This window comes from Mobula hypostoma, chromosome 2, assembly GCF_963921235.1.
Source record: "Mobula hypostoma chromosome 2, sMobHyp1.1, whole genome shotgun sequence".
Classification (NCBI taxonomy): Eukaryota; Metazoa; Chordata; class Chondrichthyes; order Myliobatiformes; family Myliobatidae; genus Mobula; species Mobula hypostoma.
Window position 1 is genome coordinate 142359873 of NC_086098.1, and position 18167 is coordinate 142378039.

The following is an 18167-nucleotide window of genomic DNA, read 5'->3' on the forward strand; positions in this document are numbered from 1 at the left end:
AGTAATGGAGAGATTAAGGGGAGAAATCAAAGAATATCTAGACCTTAATGACACGGGAGAAACATCACCAGTGATTTTATGGGATACATTGAAAGCTGTACTGAGAGGGAAAATTATTTCCATTACTACTCACATGAAAAAAATCAATGCACAAAAATTAGCAGACCTTCAAGATTAAAACAACTTCAAGTTGGAGATAGCAACAAAAGTAATTCAAATCGAAAACAGGAAATTAGGAAATTGCAAAGTGAAATTGATGATATTTATACGTTGGAAACTCAAAGAAATTTTCTTTACCTGAGACAAAAGAATTATGAAGCAGGAGGTAAATCAGCTAGATTATTAGCATATAAATTACGAAAACAACAAGCAGACAATACAATTCATAAAATAAAGAATCCAAAGACAAAGCTTGTGGAGAGTACAATAGGGAAAATTCAAGAGAGTTTTGAAACATATTATCGAGAGCTGTACTCCCAACCCCGGGCCCCCAGTGAGCCCTATATAGACAGTGTATTGAATTTTTTAGATCTACCTAAACTTACAGATTTACAAAATGAAAGTTTATTAGAACCAGTAACTGTCAAAGAACTGAACGTGGCCATCTCTAGGTTAAAGGCTGGAAAGTCCCCGGGTTCTGATGGGTTTACCTCAGAGTGGTACAAGTCCCTGAAGACACAGTTAGCCCCATTACTACTTAAGACCTTTAATTGGATCTTGCAGAGAGGAGAAACTCCACCTTCCTGGAGAGAAGCGATTATTTCAGTTATTCCTAAAGAGGGTAAAGATAAACTAGAATGTGGCAATTATCGGCCAATTAGTGTTCTTAATTTAGATTACAAACTATTTACATCTATATTAGCGCGCAGATTGGAAAAGCTTTTACCTGGCCTAATCCATTTAGACCAGACTGGATTTATTCAACAAAGACAAACACAGGACAACATAAGGAGAACTCTGCACATATTAGAACAGGTTAATAAGAACGAGACAGAGACAATGGTAGTAGGATTGGACGCGGAGAAAGCTTTTGATTCGGTTAGTTGGGCATTCCTATACAGAGTGTTAGGAAGATTCGGCTTTCAAGAAAGGTTTATTAAAGTAATTCAGACTCTATATGACAGCCCTACAGCCCGAATTAAGATAAATGGGGACCTCTCTGACTCCTTCATTTTAGAGAGAGGCACTAGACAGGGATGCCCAATTTCTCCTCTACTTTTTGCGCTATATATTGAACCACTTGCCCAACTAATAAGACAGAGCGAAATCGTAAAAGGTATCAAGGTGGCAGGGATTGAACAGAAAGTGGCGTTATTCGCAGATGATGTTTTGGTCTATCTGAGTGAACCAGAAAAATCATTTATAGGATTGTTTACACTGTTGGATGACTTTGGAAAAATATCAGGTTATAAAATAAATGTAAAGAAAACGCAGGTTATGTCCCTAAATTATACACCATCCAAAAAATTGCAGGATACATATGATCTTAAGTGGGAAGCTAAATCATTAAAATATTTAGGAATAACACTGCCGAAGGATCTTTCAACACTGTCACAGGTAAATTATGGGCCATTAATCTCAGAGATAAAAGCAGATATGCATAGATGGAATCTTATCCCCTTTTTAAGTTTAAATTCAAGGATAAATACTATAAAAATGAATATTCTTCCTCGGTTATTATATCTTTTCCGTACTTTACTAGTGGAGGTGGATGATAATCAATTCAGGGAATGGGACAAATGGATTTCCCGCTTCATTTGGCAAGGAAGGAAACCTAGAATTCGATATAACACCTTACAGTTAGGGAAGGAAGGAGGAGGTATGGTTCTTCCTTGCCTGAGAAATTATTTTTATGCCTCACAGATAACCCCTCTGTTATATTGGTGTAATAGGGAATATAAGGCTAGATGGAAGGAAATAGAATTTGGATTAGTTGACAGTTTTCCTCTTCAGGCCTCAATAGCTGACAAAGGATTGATGGCCCAGTTGGAAAAATTTAATAATGCTTGGATAAATCTTACATTAAAAGTATGGCAGAAGGTGGTTAATTCATGTGGAATTAATAGCATGTTAAAACTCTTTAGATGGTGTGCATATGATACCGAATTCCTTCCCAACAGAGGAGATAAAAGATTTGAGCTATGGATAAAGAAAGGTCTTACAACCTACCTCTCATTTATAGATAAAAGAGTATTACAAAGTTTCCAAATCCTGCAGGACAAACATGGCCTAGAACATAATGACTTTTTTAGGTACCTTCAAATACGAAACTATGTTAACCAGAGTTGTAGATATACAGACCTATCAACAGTAGAATTAGAATTTTTCAAGATTCTGAATTCGGCTTGCAGTTCAATACCTAGTAAATCAGTTTCTCGCCTATATAATGCACTCTCCCATGCTAAAAATGTAAATACACTGTATATTAAAGAGAAGTGGGAGAAAGAAGAGGGGTTGGTACTTTCAGAGGAGGCTTGGGGGAAAATCTGTAGCTTTCAATGGTCCTCGACTAATTCTTTGACTTGGAGAGAACATTGTTGGAAAAACATTATAAGATACTTCAAGACCCCATATCAGGAAAAATATAAAGATACAAATGTGATGTGTTGGAGAAGGTGCGGCTCCAAGGAGGCAAATCATTTTCATATTTTCTGGGATTGCCCTAAATTAAGTTTATTTTGGGAAGGTATTCATAGAACATTAGTTAAGGTATTTAGGTCCCAGATACCTCTGAACTTTGAGACGCTCTATTTGGGGCATGTATTGTTCCTTGAACAGAAGGAAGATATAAAGTTGCTGCAGGCCCTCTTAGCGGCAAGTAAGAAATCAATCACTAGAAAATGGCTAAATCCAATACCACCTACATTAGAAGATTGGTACGAAATTATCTTGGAAATATTTAAAATGGAAAAGTTGACTTACTCCCTGAGAACTCAAAAAGAAACATTTTATCAAATCTGGAATAAATGGATTGAATATATAACCCCAATGCGAGCAGACTTTAGATGACTCTCCTAATGATTTATATTGCTCTTCTCATCAACACAGTAATATTGCTAACATAAGCACCCCTAGTCTAAATGTTTGTTTTTTTTTGGAAAATAGAGAATTAACACAAGTAAAGGGAAAGATTTGGGAAAGGGATAAAAAAAATGAAAAAATTAAGTAAATAAGTACGTAGGGAGTGGATAATTATGTCTGCGGGCAGGAACTAGCAGGAACAAATTGGGATATAAACACCTACAATGGTTGGTATATAGGCTTGTATGCAACATTTTGGACCAGTGGAAATGGTCCAGAAGGGTTGTATGGAAACTATTATTACCATTTTTCTTAACAACTAATTTCATTACTTAGCCTAATAGGTTAGATTTACCACAGTACATAATTATCTATTTAAATGTTTATTTTCCTTTTATATCATCTCAATGTGTAGTTAAGAATGTATAAATAATTGTAGTTTTATACATATAAAAAAATGGAAAAGGTTATATGTGTGAAAAAAGTACATGATAATTGTGAATTCCTTATCCAAATAAAAATAAAATTTAAAAAAAAGAAAGATGTCAGGGGTCAAAATTTGTCTCACAGCACCATGACAAAAGTCAAGAATGCCATTTAGAAATAGACCATCGCCCAACAACTGCAGAACACTGAATTCTTCCCAAGAGAATTTTCCCCCTCATCTCTTGGTCAATAAAGCTCACACTGGAATATAAAATAATGCACTCCAAATCCAAATCCAAAAGCGAGATCCAAAAGTTTGAACACTTAATTGATTACTGATAACGTACATTTGTGCTGATGAAACAATGATCCAATCCTATGTATTTCAGTCAAATTCAAGGACAATGGGACCAGTACCTACTTTATTTCTGGTAATGTACATATTTACATGGACATCTTTCACAACTTCAAATCTCAAACCAACCCCAAATTCATTATAGCAAATGAAGCATGTTCAAAATGTACTGTACTACATTACAGTATACTCTGTTAGTATAATGATATAGTTATAAAGAAGGCAAGACAGTGGTTATACTTTACTAGGAGTTTGAAGAGATTTGGCATGTCAACAAATACACTCAAAAACTTCTACAGATGTACCGTGGAGAGCATTCTGACAGGCTGCATCACTGTCTGGTATGGCGGGGCTACTGCACAGGACCAAAAGAAGCTGCAGAGCGTTGTAAATCTAGTCAGCTCCATCTTGGGTACTAGCCTACAAAGTACCCAGGACATTTTCAAGGAGCGGTGTCTCAGAAAGGCAGCGTTGAATTATTAAGGACCTCCAGCACCCAGGGCATGCCCTTTTCTCACTGTTACCATCAGGTAGGTGGTACAGAAGCCTGAAGGCACACACTCAGCGATTCAGGAACAGCTTCTTCCCCTCTGCCATCCAATTCCTAAATGGACATTGAACCCTTGGACACTACCTCACTTTCTTTTTAATATACAGTATTTCTGTTATTTTGCACGATTTTTAATCTATTCAATATACGTATACTGCAATTAATTTACTTGTTTATTATTATTATTATTTTTATGTTTTTTTTCTCTTCTATATTATGTATTGCAGTGAACTGCTGCTGCTAAGTTAACAAATTTCACGTCACATGCGGTGATGATAAACCTGATTCTGATTCTGATATTGACAGGATTGCCTTCTCAAAGTGGCAATCACCTATAGGTTAATAATACTAAGTTGCCGAAACCATCATTGGAGTGAAATTACTGAGCTGTATTGACTGAATTCTTCAAATACTCATTTTGTTTTAATTGCAGGAGAAAAACTGAACTTTTGGCTATTTGTTTTAGTGTGCTTAAGTTAGACTTACGTTCCACTGAGAACATTTATGGACATTGTCCTCAATCCGTAGTCAGTCTCTTCCAAGACGGGGACAGGCCCTAGTACTTCAATGCTTGCACTTTTTTCAGAAAAGTTTGTGTCACTGTACATTATCATGGCTGGATTTGACAAGTCCTATGTATTAAATGAGGGGAAAAAAAACAGGATTTAACCCGATAGAGAATACTACCTCCAATATGAACAATAAATCATAAAAATAAGATTTTAAAAACCACAGATTTTGCAAAGTGGGCAAGAAAAATGGACAACAACCTTGAATATGGCAAGTTCATTGTTTATTTGGCTGATTATAGTGAATAATATCAGAACATTCTAAATCCTTCTGTGTGCCTGTTGACCATGGCTTGTGATTGAGCAATGCATCAATTTTATTATCATCACACTTATTTTTAAATATCCACAGTGCTGCCTTTTTCTGTAACTTCTGCCAGCCTCAGTCATTTGAGATGCTTGAACTCCACTGACTTTTACAACACAGAACAGTACAGCACAATATAAGCCCTTCAGCCTAAGATACTGTGTTGACATTTTGACTTACACTAAATTCTCCTGCAGAACTCTCTTTTTCTTTCATCCATGCGCCCACCTAAGAGTTTCTTAAAAGTCCCTATTTTATCAACCTCTACCACCAACCTACCTCTGAAGTCCACCCTGCCCCCATACTCTCCTCTAATCACCTTAAGTTATGCCCTCTCGAATTAGCCATTTCTACCCTAGGAAAAAAATGCTGGCTCTCTACTCTGTCACTGCCTCTTATCATCTTATACACCTCTATCAAGTCAACCCTCATCCTCCTTTGCTCCAAATAAAAAGCCCCAGCTCACTCAACCTTTCAGTAAAAGACAAACGTGCTCCCTAATCCAGGTAGCATCTTGCTAAATCTCCTAGGCACCCTCTCGGAAACCTTCTCATCATTCTGATAATGAGGCAGCCAGAATTGAACGCAATACTGCAAGCGTGATGTAATCGTAGCTTTATAGACTATAAACAGCTGTACATCTTTGAATTTAACTGATGGAACTATACATAGTCATGTCTTCAACTATCCAAGCCCTAGGTTAAGAAATTCTCTCTTTACCTCACTCCCAACTTTCAAGATACTCTTCAGCACCTATCCCTGAACGATTTTGGTTATCTGTCAAACTATCTGCATGGCTTCAATATATTTCCTTTGATAAAGCTCCAGTGAAGCACCTCTGGACACTTTCATTACAATTAAGGTGCTCTATATAAAAGGATGTAATTGCTGCTCATTATCAACAAGTTCTTTACTTCATGGGTCACCTTCCTCCAGGTACAACTGAACTAGACATCAGCACTCATACTCTTCTCAGGACGAGGCACAGACAAGGGACATTCTTCTTCCACAAGTCATTTTCTGGGATACTTTTTGGTGGGGGAGGTGACTGCAGGTTGGTATAAAGAAAGCAAACAATTGCAAGTATATTTTATTTAAGGTCACAAGTTCTGTTCATTTGCAATTATATACATTCAAACAAGGAGTACTCACAACATGGATAAACCGCAAAGACTGTAGGTGTCTGTTGTAGCCTCCCCATTCATTCCATGCTCTGTACTGTCCTTCCTCAAGTGCATACTGATGACCTCGAAACCCTGGTTTCTCATAACCAACCCAACTAGGAGAGTTTGTAAACACGGGACAAAAGTCAAGTCATTCATGTGTCAACAAGTAGCACAAAAATAGTTATTTATTAAGTGAAGTAAGTGTCCCTGTCAAATGCAAAATTCAGAAATACAATTGACAATCTTGTAAAGCATGCCATAAAATACCTGCCAATTAGAATGCTAATAACGCACAAAAAAGGGTGAGTGCCTGTTGCATTTCTGAGCTTGACATGCCTATTACTTTTGCTCTATGTGCTCACATCAAAATCTGCAGACATTTAAGGATTTGCCTTTGCAATGTGTTCCACTACAAAATATTATCACAGAACACTACAGCACAGAAATAGGTCCTTCAGCCCATCTAGTCTGTGGCAAATCATTAATCTGCCTAGTCCTGGCAACCTGCACCCGGACCGTAGCCCTCTGTACCTCTCCCATCCATGCACCAACCCAAACTTCTCTTAAGTGTTCAAATTGACCCCATATCCACCACATGCACTGTCAGCTCACTCCACTCCCTCTCCACCCTCTGAGTGAAGAAGCTCCCCCTCATGTTCCCCTGAAGCACTTTACCTTTCACCCTTAATCCATGACCTCCAGTTGCACTGTCACCCAACCTCAGTGTAAAAAGCCTGCTTGCACTTACTCTATCTATACCCGTCATCATTTTGTATAGCTCTATCAAATCTCACTCAATCTTCTACGTTCCAGGGAATAGAGTCCTAACTTATTCAATCTTTCCCTAAAACTCAGGTCCTTGAGTTGCAACAACATCCTTGTACATTTTCTCTGCAATCTCTCAATCTTATTGACATCTTTTCTGTAGGTAAGTAACCAACAATGCACACACTACTCCAAATTAGGTCTCACCCATGTTTTACACATCTCCTGTACTCAAGACATTGATTTATGAAGGCCAAAGTGCCAAAAGCTTTCTTCACAACCCTATCTACAAACGTACCTGTGACACCACTTTCAAGGAATTATGGATCTATATTCCAAGATCTCTCTGTTTTACCACACTCCTCAGTGCCCAACAGCTTACTATGCAGACCGACCCTGGTGGTCCTCCCAAATGCAACATCTTGTACTTGTCTGTATTAAATTATAGTCGGCCCTCAGTATCCACGGGGGATTGGTTCCGGGACCCCCTGCGGATACCAAAATTCGCGGGTGTTCAAGTCCCTTATATAAAATGGCGTAATATTTGCATATAACCTACGCACATCCTCCCGTATACTTTAAATCATCTCTAGATTACTTATAATACCTAATACAAATATAAATGCTATATAAATAGTTGTTATACTGTATTGTTTAGGGAATAATGACAAGAAAACAAAAGTCCGTACACATTCAGTACAGATGCAACTATCGCAGCTCTTGTGGGAACGCTGATGGTGCCTCAGCGAAAACAGCATTCAGCGCTTGTTTTGCGCGAGCTGTTATAGAGGCAGTGCGCACGCCGTAGCTTTGAACTGCGTGAGATTTTCGCTACAATTGACAGTGCTGCAGTGATTGCAGAAAAGTATGACTTTAATTTTGAAAGGGCACCTAGGTTTAGGGCAGGTTTGCAGGATGCTTTGGGTGCTAACAAGGAACTGTATGATAGAAAATTGCGTGAACCTTCTAGTGTGTTTGCTGTCTTTCCGATTCCGGTAAGTGAAACTAAACTGTACATACATTATTTCTACTTTATATAGGCTGTGTATTTATCATATCATTCCTGCTTTTACTATATGTGAGCATTATTTTAGGTTTTATGTGTTATTTGGTATGATTTGGTAGGTTCTTTTTTGGCTCTGGGAACGCTCAAAAATTTTTCCCATATAAATGAATGGAAATTGCTTCTTTGCTTTACGCCATTTCCGCTCTACTTTCGGATAGTGGGGGAAACCTGTACTGTATTTTCGATCCGCGGATACGGAGGGCCGACTGTACATCTACATTTTTCAGCTGAGTTTTCCGGCTGGTCCAGATCTCGCTGCAAGCTTTGATAGTCTTCCTCGCTGTCCACTATACCCCCAATCTTGGAGTCATCTACACATTTGTTGATCAATTTTACCATATTATCATCCAAATCGTTGATACAGATGACAGGCCAACGATGGACCCAGCCTGCAACACACCACTAGTCACAGACCTGCAGTCAGAGAGGCAACCATCTACTACCACTCTCTGGCTTCTCCCACAAAGTCAATGTCTAATCCAATTTACTATCTCACCTTGAAATCCGATCAACTGAGCCTTCATGACCAACCTCCCATATGGGACCCTGTCAAAGGCCTTGCTAAATTCCATGTAGACAACATTCACTACCTTGCCTTCCATCAACTTTCCTGGTAGCTTCCTCAAAAAACTCTAAGATTGGTGACACATGACCTACCACGCACAAACCATGTTGAATATCCCTAATCAGTCCCTGTCCACCCAAATACTTATATATGTAGTACCAGAGGGCACAGCCTCAGAAAACAGGGACATCCATTTAGAATGGATATGAGGAGGAATTTCTTTAGCCAGAGGGCGCTGAATCTGTGGAATTCATTGCCACAGGGGGCTGTGGAGGCCAAGTCACTGGGTACATCTAAGGTTAAGGTTGATAGGTTCTTGATTAGTCATTGCATGAAAGGTTACGGGGAGAAAGCAGGAGACTGGGGCTGAGAAGGAAATGGATCAGCCATGATGAAATTGCGGAGCAGACCTAATGGGCCAAATTGCCTAACTCTGCATCTGTATCTTATGGTCTTATCCAGTCCCTTTGAATACCATTCAATAACTTTCCCACTACTGATGTCAGGCTCAATGGCCTAACTTTTCCTGGCTTATTCTTAGAGTCATTCCTAGACAATGGAAAAACATTAGCTCTCCTCTAATCCTCTGGTATCTCACCTGTGGCTAAGGATGTTTTAATTATCTCTGCTAGGGACCTGCAATTTCTGCACTAGCCTCCGAGGGAATATCTTGTCAGGCCCTGGGTATTCATTCACCCTAATTTTCTTCAAGACAGCAAACACCTCCTCCTCCGTAATCTTTATAGGGTCCACGACCTCACTTCTATAGACTCGGTGTCTGTCTCCTGAGTAAATACAGATGCAAAAAAATCCAGATAGTACTGCCTCATCTCCTTCGGTTCCACGCTTAGATTATAACTCTGATCAGCCAGAGCACCTATTTCATCCCTTGCTATCCTTTTGCTCTGAATATATCTGTAGAAGCCCTTAGGATTATCTTTCACCTTGTCTGCTGGAGAAGCCTCACACTTTCTTTCAGCCCTTCTACTTTCCTTAAGTGTCCTCGTGGATTTCTTATCCTCAAGTACTTCATTTGTTCCTACCTGCCTACATCTGCAATGTATTGTACCGCCTCCTTTTTCCTTGTTATTGCCACTTACAGATGGAAGCTGCAGACTATAATTCGGAAATCTTGAGGACTCCCTTCCCAGCTTGAAGAGGAACACGAGAAATAAAAGGCAACTAATTTAAAAGCAAACGGAAAATGAGAAGCAAACAGGAGAGACACACAGAGATGACACTATTAATGAGAGACACTAGGTAAGAGAGGCACTGCTTGCATCATTTTTGAAGGAGCCACACTCGGGAGAGGGCAGCATCGGGAGAGGAAGAGAAGGCAGGATCCGGAGAGGAAGGGAGGGCAGGATCCGGAGAGGAAGGGAGGGCAGGATCCGGAGAGGAAGGGAGGGCACGATCTGGAGAGGAAGGGAGGGCACGATCCAGAGAGGAAGGGAGGGCAGGATCCGGAGAGGAAGGGAGGGCAGGATCCAGAGAGGAAGGGAGGGCAGGATCCAGAGAGGAAGGGAGGGCAGGACCTGGAGAGGAAGAGAGGGCAGGATCCGGAGAGGAAGAGAGGGCAGGATCTGGAGATGAAGAGAGGGCAGGATCCGGAGAGGAAGAGAGGGCAGGATCTGGAGATGAAGGGAGGGCAGGATCTGGAGATGAGGAGAACAGCTCAGTGGCTCAGAGTTGGAACACACAAAACAATTGAAAAAAACTGCTCTCATGAATAACCACAGATAAGAATGAAACAAGATAAATACAAACAAGTTCACTATATAACAATCACGATGTCCCCTTTCCCCATCATAGAAACATAGAAACATAGAAAATAGGTGCAGGAGTAGGCCATTCGGCCCTTTGAGCCTGCACCGCCATTTATTATGATCATGGCTGATCATCCAACTCAGAACCCAGCCTTCCCTCCATACCCCCTGACCCCTGTAGCCACAAGGGCCATATCTAACTTCCTTTTAAACATATTATTAAACATATTTAATCATGATTTACATGAGGCAACACACACATTTACATCTACATGGGTAAATGTGCACTGAGGGTAATGCATAATTTAAATGACAGCATTACTCAGCTGGAATTTCTGTTTTGCTAAGTGTTGTATTACGAGGATAAGGGCAAGGTGACACACCAAGAATGATTTATACCTCAGATACAAATTTCAAAAGCATACAGAAGTTCCAATGCATGCAACTTCAAATTCTTGTCAAATTCAAAATACCTTACACAAGATTCCATGTGCAATACTTACAGCTTTATACAAGCTTATTGCTCTTTTTTTTTATAAACCCCATCAACCAAAATACCTTTCATAAGACTGATAATATCTCATTTACATCTGCTACTATCCAAGATCTTCCACTCTCCCCTCCTATTAGATTCCTTTCTTGGCCCTTTATCACTTCCACCTATCCCCACAGAGCTTCTTACTTCATCCCCTCTCCCCCACCCACCCGTCTCCCCCCCGAACTGGCTTTACCTATCACCTGCCAGCTTGTACTCCTATCCCTCCCCCACCCACCCGTCTCCCCACCAAACTGGCTTTACCTATCACCTGCCAGCTTGTACTCCTATCCCTCCCCCACCCACCCGTCTCCCCACCAAACTGGCTTTACCTATCACCTGCCAGCTTGTACTCCTATCCCTCCCCCACCCACCCGTCTCCCCACCAAACTGGCTTTACCTATCACCTGCCAGCTTGTACTCCTATCCCTCCCCCACCCACCCGTCTCCCCACCAAACTGGCTTTACCTATCACCTGCCAGCTTGTACTCCTATCCCTCCCCCACCCACCCGTCTCCCCACCAAACTGGCTTTACCTATCACCTGCCAGCTTGTACTCCTATCCCTCCCCCACCCACCCGTCTCCCCCCCGAACTGGCTTTACCTATCACCTGCCAGCTTGTACTCCTATCCCTCCCCCACCCACCCGTCTCCCCACCAAACTGGCTTTACCTATCACCTGCCAGCTTGTACTCCTATCCCTCACCATCTCCAGCCTTCTTATTCTGCCTTCTGCCGCCTTCCGTTCCAGTCTTGATGAAGGGTCTGGGCCCGAAGTGCTGGCTGTTTACTCGCCTTCATAGCTGCTGCCTGAATTGCTGAGTTCTTCCAGTATTTTGTGTGGGCTGCTTAAAGAGGTTCCAGCCTTCGCAGAATCTCTTGTGTTTATGACAACAAATCATTCCTCTGAAACTCTGCTTGTGCACAATAGTTTATTCTCTGATTGAAAATAACTTATTGATAACCTCCTGCCAACAGTCTCCTTTACTCCAATGTCAACATATTTTAAGTGCCTGAAGAACTTTTATTTCTATTAAGTTAGTTGCCTTGTTTATACAAATGTTCAAAGAGAAATGGTAAATGTAAATAGATCATTTTCCATTTAATGGATGAAATCACTTGCTACTCAACTCCATAATCAGTCTATGGCTGCATTACCAAACCTGGGGTCCTCGACCCCCCTTGCTTAACGGTGCTGGTCTATGGCATAAACCCTTGCTATAGACCATATAACTAGCATATTACACTGCATTTTATATCATGGACTTGTTGACCAGTAAGGTTAGATTATCAAAGAGAAATCTACTAGGAAATTTAGTACAATGTTTAAGCCAAATTAGGAAAATGAACAGGTGCAATATTTCCATCAGGTTTAATTACTTTTATTATATACCCCTCAGATAATTTGTGATAGTAAGATTCAAGCTGCAAGCAAAACAGAGATTTAGTACTAGTCAGTGTTTAAATACAACTTACAATCCTCCTAAGACCTGCATTGATCCAATATTTGCAAACGGATACGTGTGGCACAAAGCCGACACTTCATCATCTTCAGTGAAGCTGAATACATCTGTTGTTATTTCCAGCTGTTTGCCTTCAAACAATGGTTTTTCATATATGATTACCTGCAACAACAAATGCCTAAATGAGGGAAATGAACATTTTCTTGCATTTATTGCAGATGTTCATTTACTGAACACTGACTTACTGCCCATTACGCTGCTGGTGTTTAGGGCAGCAATGAAGGTCCTCCACCTCTGTCTGTATAGAAGGATTCTTCACTGCTGTTTCCATTACAATTGTCTGTAGACCACTCAGGGTTGTTAGCACCGAAATAAACCTCCGAATCTGGAGGACCAGTGGAGCACACTTAGTCTGGACTCTACCTTTTGACCTGTTTGGCATGGGTGACTCTATGAAGCACCAAAGCAAAAGGCCCAGACTCCAGCCCACGTAGTTCTCCGGGTCACTGAGGCACGCAAGCCTCCAAACACTATGGTGAGGTCGTGGTCTTCGTAGAGGGCTGAACACGGAAGCACAACATTAAACACCAGCAGCAAAGCTACCTGAGTATGGTCACAGATTCCTAAGGCAGTGGCAACAGGATTTGCTCTGAAATTTGTACTGACTGATTGTTTCAACTAACTCTGTGTGTCAAATGTCTTTTAATCTCGATTTTGTTTACACAATTTATTCTTCAACCCTAATCAAGTTTAGGACATGCTCCAAGTATATAATCCATAACTCACACAAATTTAACATATCATAACTCCATAGCAAGCAAGTTAGCATTGGGAAACACCAAAAAAAACTCTTCTAAAAAATTCTTTTTAAAATCAAAAATATTAAAATGAAGGGTGCAGTGACACTTAATCATTCCAAACAGCACAGAACAGGAGAATATGCATCAGGAAAGGGGCGATGAGGCCATCGAGGGATAACAAGTAAACTGCTAGTGGGTGTGGAAGCAAATTCAATAACCTCCAACGGAGACTGAATTCAGAGGATACAAAGGGCTTGTACACAGTATTGTTGTGTTTAAATATGCTTCATGTGCCAGTTTTAGGAATTTGAGATGCTGTCTATGAATCAGTAAATGCAATAAAATGGCCTTTGAACCTTGAAGGGTCATACTTAAGGAAATAAAAGAGTGCAATTTGGATCTGTCAACTACAGCACTGAAGTAAAAACAACCAACATTCTGATACGTCGGGCAAATGGACCAAGAGGTGACAGAGAAGCACTGACCAAGTGAAAAATAAAAAAAACTGCAAACAATTGACAGATAAAATAAAATTTTAAAAATGCTGAAAATAATTAGCAGATCAGGCCTAAACTATAGGAGGAGAAATGGTGTTAGCATTTCAGGTTGAATTACCAAGCTTTCTACAACTGGTAGCAGCTGTTACAAATGCATAGATTTAAGTGCTCTGACATGGAGCCAGCAGGCCGAGGGCTTGGTTCTTCAGTCAACTCAGTGTTTCAGTTATGTTTTCCTTATGAGTCCTGCTTACTGACTGTTCAGTTCTTGTGCTGATGCTGCAGGGTTTTCATTGCAACTGTGCTTACATCACTTGGGCATATGTCACTAAACTTGACTGTGAATTCTCATGCCTGTCACTATATGGAGAGAAACTGGCAAGGGTACAAAGCTCCATGTTGCTAATAAATCTGGAAAATGTCAAGGATTAGGGTAGGATACTTGATAAGAGAATTCTTTTTTTTAATTGAGATACAGCGTGGAATGGGCCCTTTTGGCCGTTCGAGCCACGCTCCCCAGCACCCCACCAATTTAACCCTAGCCCAAGCACGGGACAGTTTACAATGACTAATTAGCCCACCAACCAGTGCATCTTTGGAGTGTGGGAGGAAACCCGAGCACCCGGAGGAAACCCACGCAGTCATGGGGAGAAGGTACAAACTCCTTACAGACAGCAACGGGAACTGAACCCGGGTTACTGGTACTATAAAGTGTTCTGCTTATCACTACCTTGCCATAACATTAGGCACACCAAGTGTGAAACACCTTCTTAAAAAAGGAATGAAAAATGTTTTTGAGCTCAAATAACAAAATACCAATTACTGTATACAACAATCTAGTGTTGGCGCGTGGCCAAGTGGTTAAGGCATTCGTCTAGTCATCTGAAGGTCGCTAGTTTGAGCCTTGGCTGAGGCAGCATGTTGTGTCCTTGAGCAAGGCACTTAACCACACATTGCTCTGCGATGACACCAGTGCCAAGCTGTATGGGTCCTAATGCCCTTCCCTTGGACAACATCGGTGGCATGGAGAGGGGAGACTTGCAGCATGGGCAACTGCCAGTCTTCCATATAACCCTGCCCAGGCCTGCGCCCTGGAAACCTTCCAAAGCACAAATCCATGGTCTCATGAGACTAACGAATGCCTATATATAATGCAATCTAGATACAAGACTTAACAAAATTATGGGAGACTGTACTGCCAGAAAATCTTACCTTATGTTCATGAAGGTTTTCTACTTTTAATGCACCCTGCAAAAGAAGTATTACTTTTTTTTTAATATTTGTCTTCTTCTTGGTAAAATAGTAACAGATCAACTCTTCAAAGGTACCGAAATGTAAACCTTTCTTAACTAATGAATTAATGGGACAATAAACAGAAAAACAAATATTTTGAGAACTGAAGTCAAAGGTTGGTATGATTAAAAATATCACATTGGCATTACAAGTTTCCAGAGAGGTACTGTATACTGATCAGATACTCTGAAGTAACCATGCCAAATATCACTGTTTTCCCTTGAGTTTTTTTATGCAGATAAGCTGAAAAAAATATAAATGCAAATGAGAAATTTAGGTAAATATCATTTAAATGAAGAGGGAACACTTCCTAAAACACCCCCACAGAAAATACCGCATATTTATATTCATCTCAGGCCAATATTTATTGATCGTTTTCAGTTATCCCTTAGATGGCAGAGAAAATATAAAACCATATAGTAGAAATACATTAAGGGACATCTAAGATCAGGTTCACAGCATTCTTAAGGGAGGGTCAGCAGCCAGAAGTCCTGGGACATACTGGTACCAACAACATAGGTAAGAAAAGGGATGAGCAAATATAGGGAGCTTGGTAGAAAGCTGAAAAGTAGGACTTCGAGGATAGTAGTCTCTGGACTACTGCCTGTGCCACAGGTCAGTGTGAGTAAGCACAGGATATGGTAGATAAATGTGTTGTTCAAGAATTGCTTCAGAGGTTAGCAGGGCGACTAGAGTGAGGGTAGGAATGACCATGGATAAAAGGGGAAACGTGTCCCTAGAGTCAGAGCAGATAGGGGAGGGCAGGTTTCATATTATGTTTCAGTGTTCACCAGTGACGAATGTAAAGACAGCATAAAAGAGCCTGACATACTCGAACACATTTATATTAAGAAAGAGGATGTGCTGGAACTTTTGAAAAACATTATGATATATAGGTCCCTGGAGCCAGATAGGATAAACCCCAGCTTCGTATGGAAAATGAGGGAAAAGATTACTGCGGCTTTGGTGATGATGTTAATTTATTTACAGGTATAGCACCATAACAGGTCCATCCAGCCTGACGAGCCCGTGCCACCCAATTAACTTATCAAACATGTGAGCAATTAACTTGTCAACCCGTATGTATTTGGAACAGGAGAAACTGGTGGAAACGCATGCGGAGAGAGGGAGAAAGTTGTTGAAGGTTACAACCAGTCTGAAAAGTGGTAGATGGAGTTCAATCCTGTAAAGTGTAAAGTGATACACTTTGGAAGGTAGAACTTTAAGTTAGAGTTCAGGGTTAATGGCAGGATTCTTAGCAATGCTGAGGAACACTGGAATTTCGGGGTCCACATCCATAGCTCCTGCAATTTCCATGCAAGTTGATCAAGTGGTGAAGAAGGCATATTGTGTGTTGGCCTTAGTCATGGGGAATTAAGTTCAAGAGCCTTCAGGTAATGTTGGAGTTCTATAAAACTCTGGTTAGACCACACTTGGAGTATTGTGTTCAGTTCTGGTCACCTCATTATAGGAAAGATGTGAAAGCTCTAGAGAGGGCGCAGAGTAGATTTACCAGGATGCTGCCTGTATTAGAGACCGAGAAAGGTTGAGCAAGCCAAGGCAATTCTCTTTGGAGAAAAGGAGGATGAATGTTGACTTGATCAAGGTATATAAAGTGATCAGAGGCATTGATAGAGTGAACAGCCAACACCTTTCTCCCAGGGCAGAAATGCCTAATACAAGGGGGCATAATTTTAAGGTGATTGGAGGAAAGAATAGGCGGGATGTCATAGGTATTTTTTTTTAACACAGAGTGTTCCTCCAATGCACTGCCAGAGTAGGTAGCAGAGGTGGAGCCATTAGAGACATTCAACAGACTCTTAGTTAGGCACAGGACAAAAGAAAAATGGAGGGAAGTATTAGATTGATCCTGGAATAGGTTAAAAAGGTCAGTATAACATTGTTGGCCTGCACTGTTGTATGTTTTATGTTCTAAAAGAAAGCTTCCGATTGTACTTTTTATTCAAAGGTTTATTTTAGCCCTCATTCTAGTAGAGGAATTGATCCTCGTAAATGACTTTGTTGCTAGAGCTGGAAAAGATGCATTCTTCCAGGTTAGTACATTTGCAGATGATACAATGATTGGTGGTGTTGTGGATAGTGTAGAAGACTGATGAAGGATGCAATAGAATATAGATCACTTGCAGATACGGGCAGAAGAATGGCAGATGGAGTTTAACCTGGCCAAATGTGAAGTGTTGCATGTTGGTAGGACAAATGTAAAGAGGCAGCATTCTGTTAATGACAAAACCATTAACAGTGTTGATGAGCAGAGGGATCTTGGGGTCCAAGTTTATAGTTTACTGGCTACACGGTTTGATAAGGTGGTTCAGAAGACATGTGGCATGCTTGCCTTTATTTGTCGAGGCACTGAGTTCAGAAGTGAAGTGCTAATGGTGCAGCTTTATAAAACTCCACTCTGGTTAGGCCACATCTGCGTACAGTTCTAGTCACCCATTATAAGAAGGATGTTGAGGAATTCGAGGGTGAAGAAGAGGTTTACCAGGATGCTGCTTGGATTAGAGGGCACGTGTTATATTGAGAGGCTGGACAAACTTGGGTTGTTTTCTCCGGAGTGGCAGAGGTCAAGGGGAGATTTTACAAAGGTTTATAAGATTATGAGAGGTAGCGATAGAATAGACAGATGGTATCTTTCTCTCAGGGTCAACATGTCTAATACCAGAGGCCATGAAACTGGGAGGGGGACGGATGAAGTAAAGAGCAGGGAAGTTGATTGGTGATAAAGGATCAGGGCTGGCGAAGGGAGAATCTAATGGGAGAAGTCAGAAGGCCATGGAAGAAAGGGGGGAGGAGCATCAGAGGAAGGCATATGCGGCAGAAGAGGGGATGGGGAATGGTGAAGGGGGTGAGGGGCATGACTGGAAGTTTGAGAAATCGATGTTCATGTCGTCAGGTTGGAGGCTACCCAGAAGAAATATAAGGTGTTGTTCCTCCAACCTGACTGTGGACTCATCTTGACAGTTGAGGAGGCCATGGATTGACATATCAGAATGGGAATGGGA

General features: G+C 40.9%; 1 protein-coding gene across 2 annotated transcripts in view; it reads right to left on the reverse strand.

Moving 5' to 3' along the window:
- Positions 1-18167, reverse strand: part of crybg1a (crystallin beta-gamma domain containing 1a) — a 252149-nt gene that overhangs the window by 34109 nt on the left and 199873 nt on the right. For both annotated transcript variants that reach the window (XM_063040819.1, XM_063040821.1), the window contains 4 exons: positions 15064-15099; positions 12568-12716; positions 6381-6507; positions 4839-4984 (listed from right to left, as the gene is read on the reverse strand). In XM_063040819.1, the coding sequence (XP_062896889.1) occupies positions 4839-4984; positions 6381-6507; positions 12568-12716; positions 15064-15099 (458 nt within the window). The remainder of the gene's footprint in view (positions 1-4838; positions 4985-6380; positions 6508-12567; positions 12717-15063; positions 15100-18167) is intronic.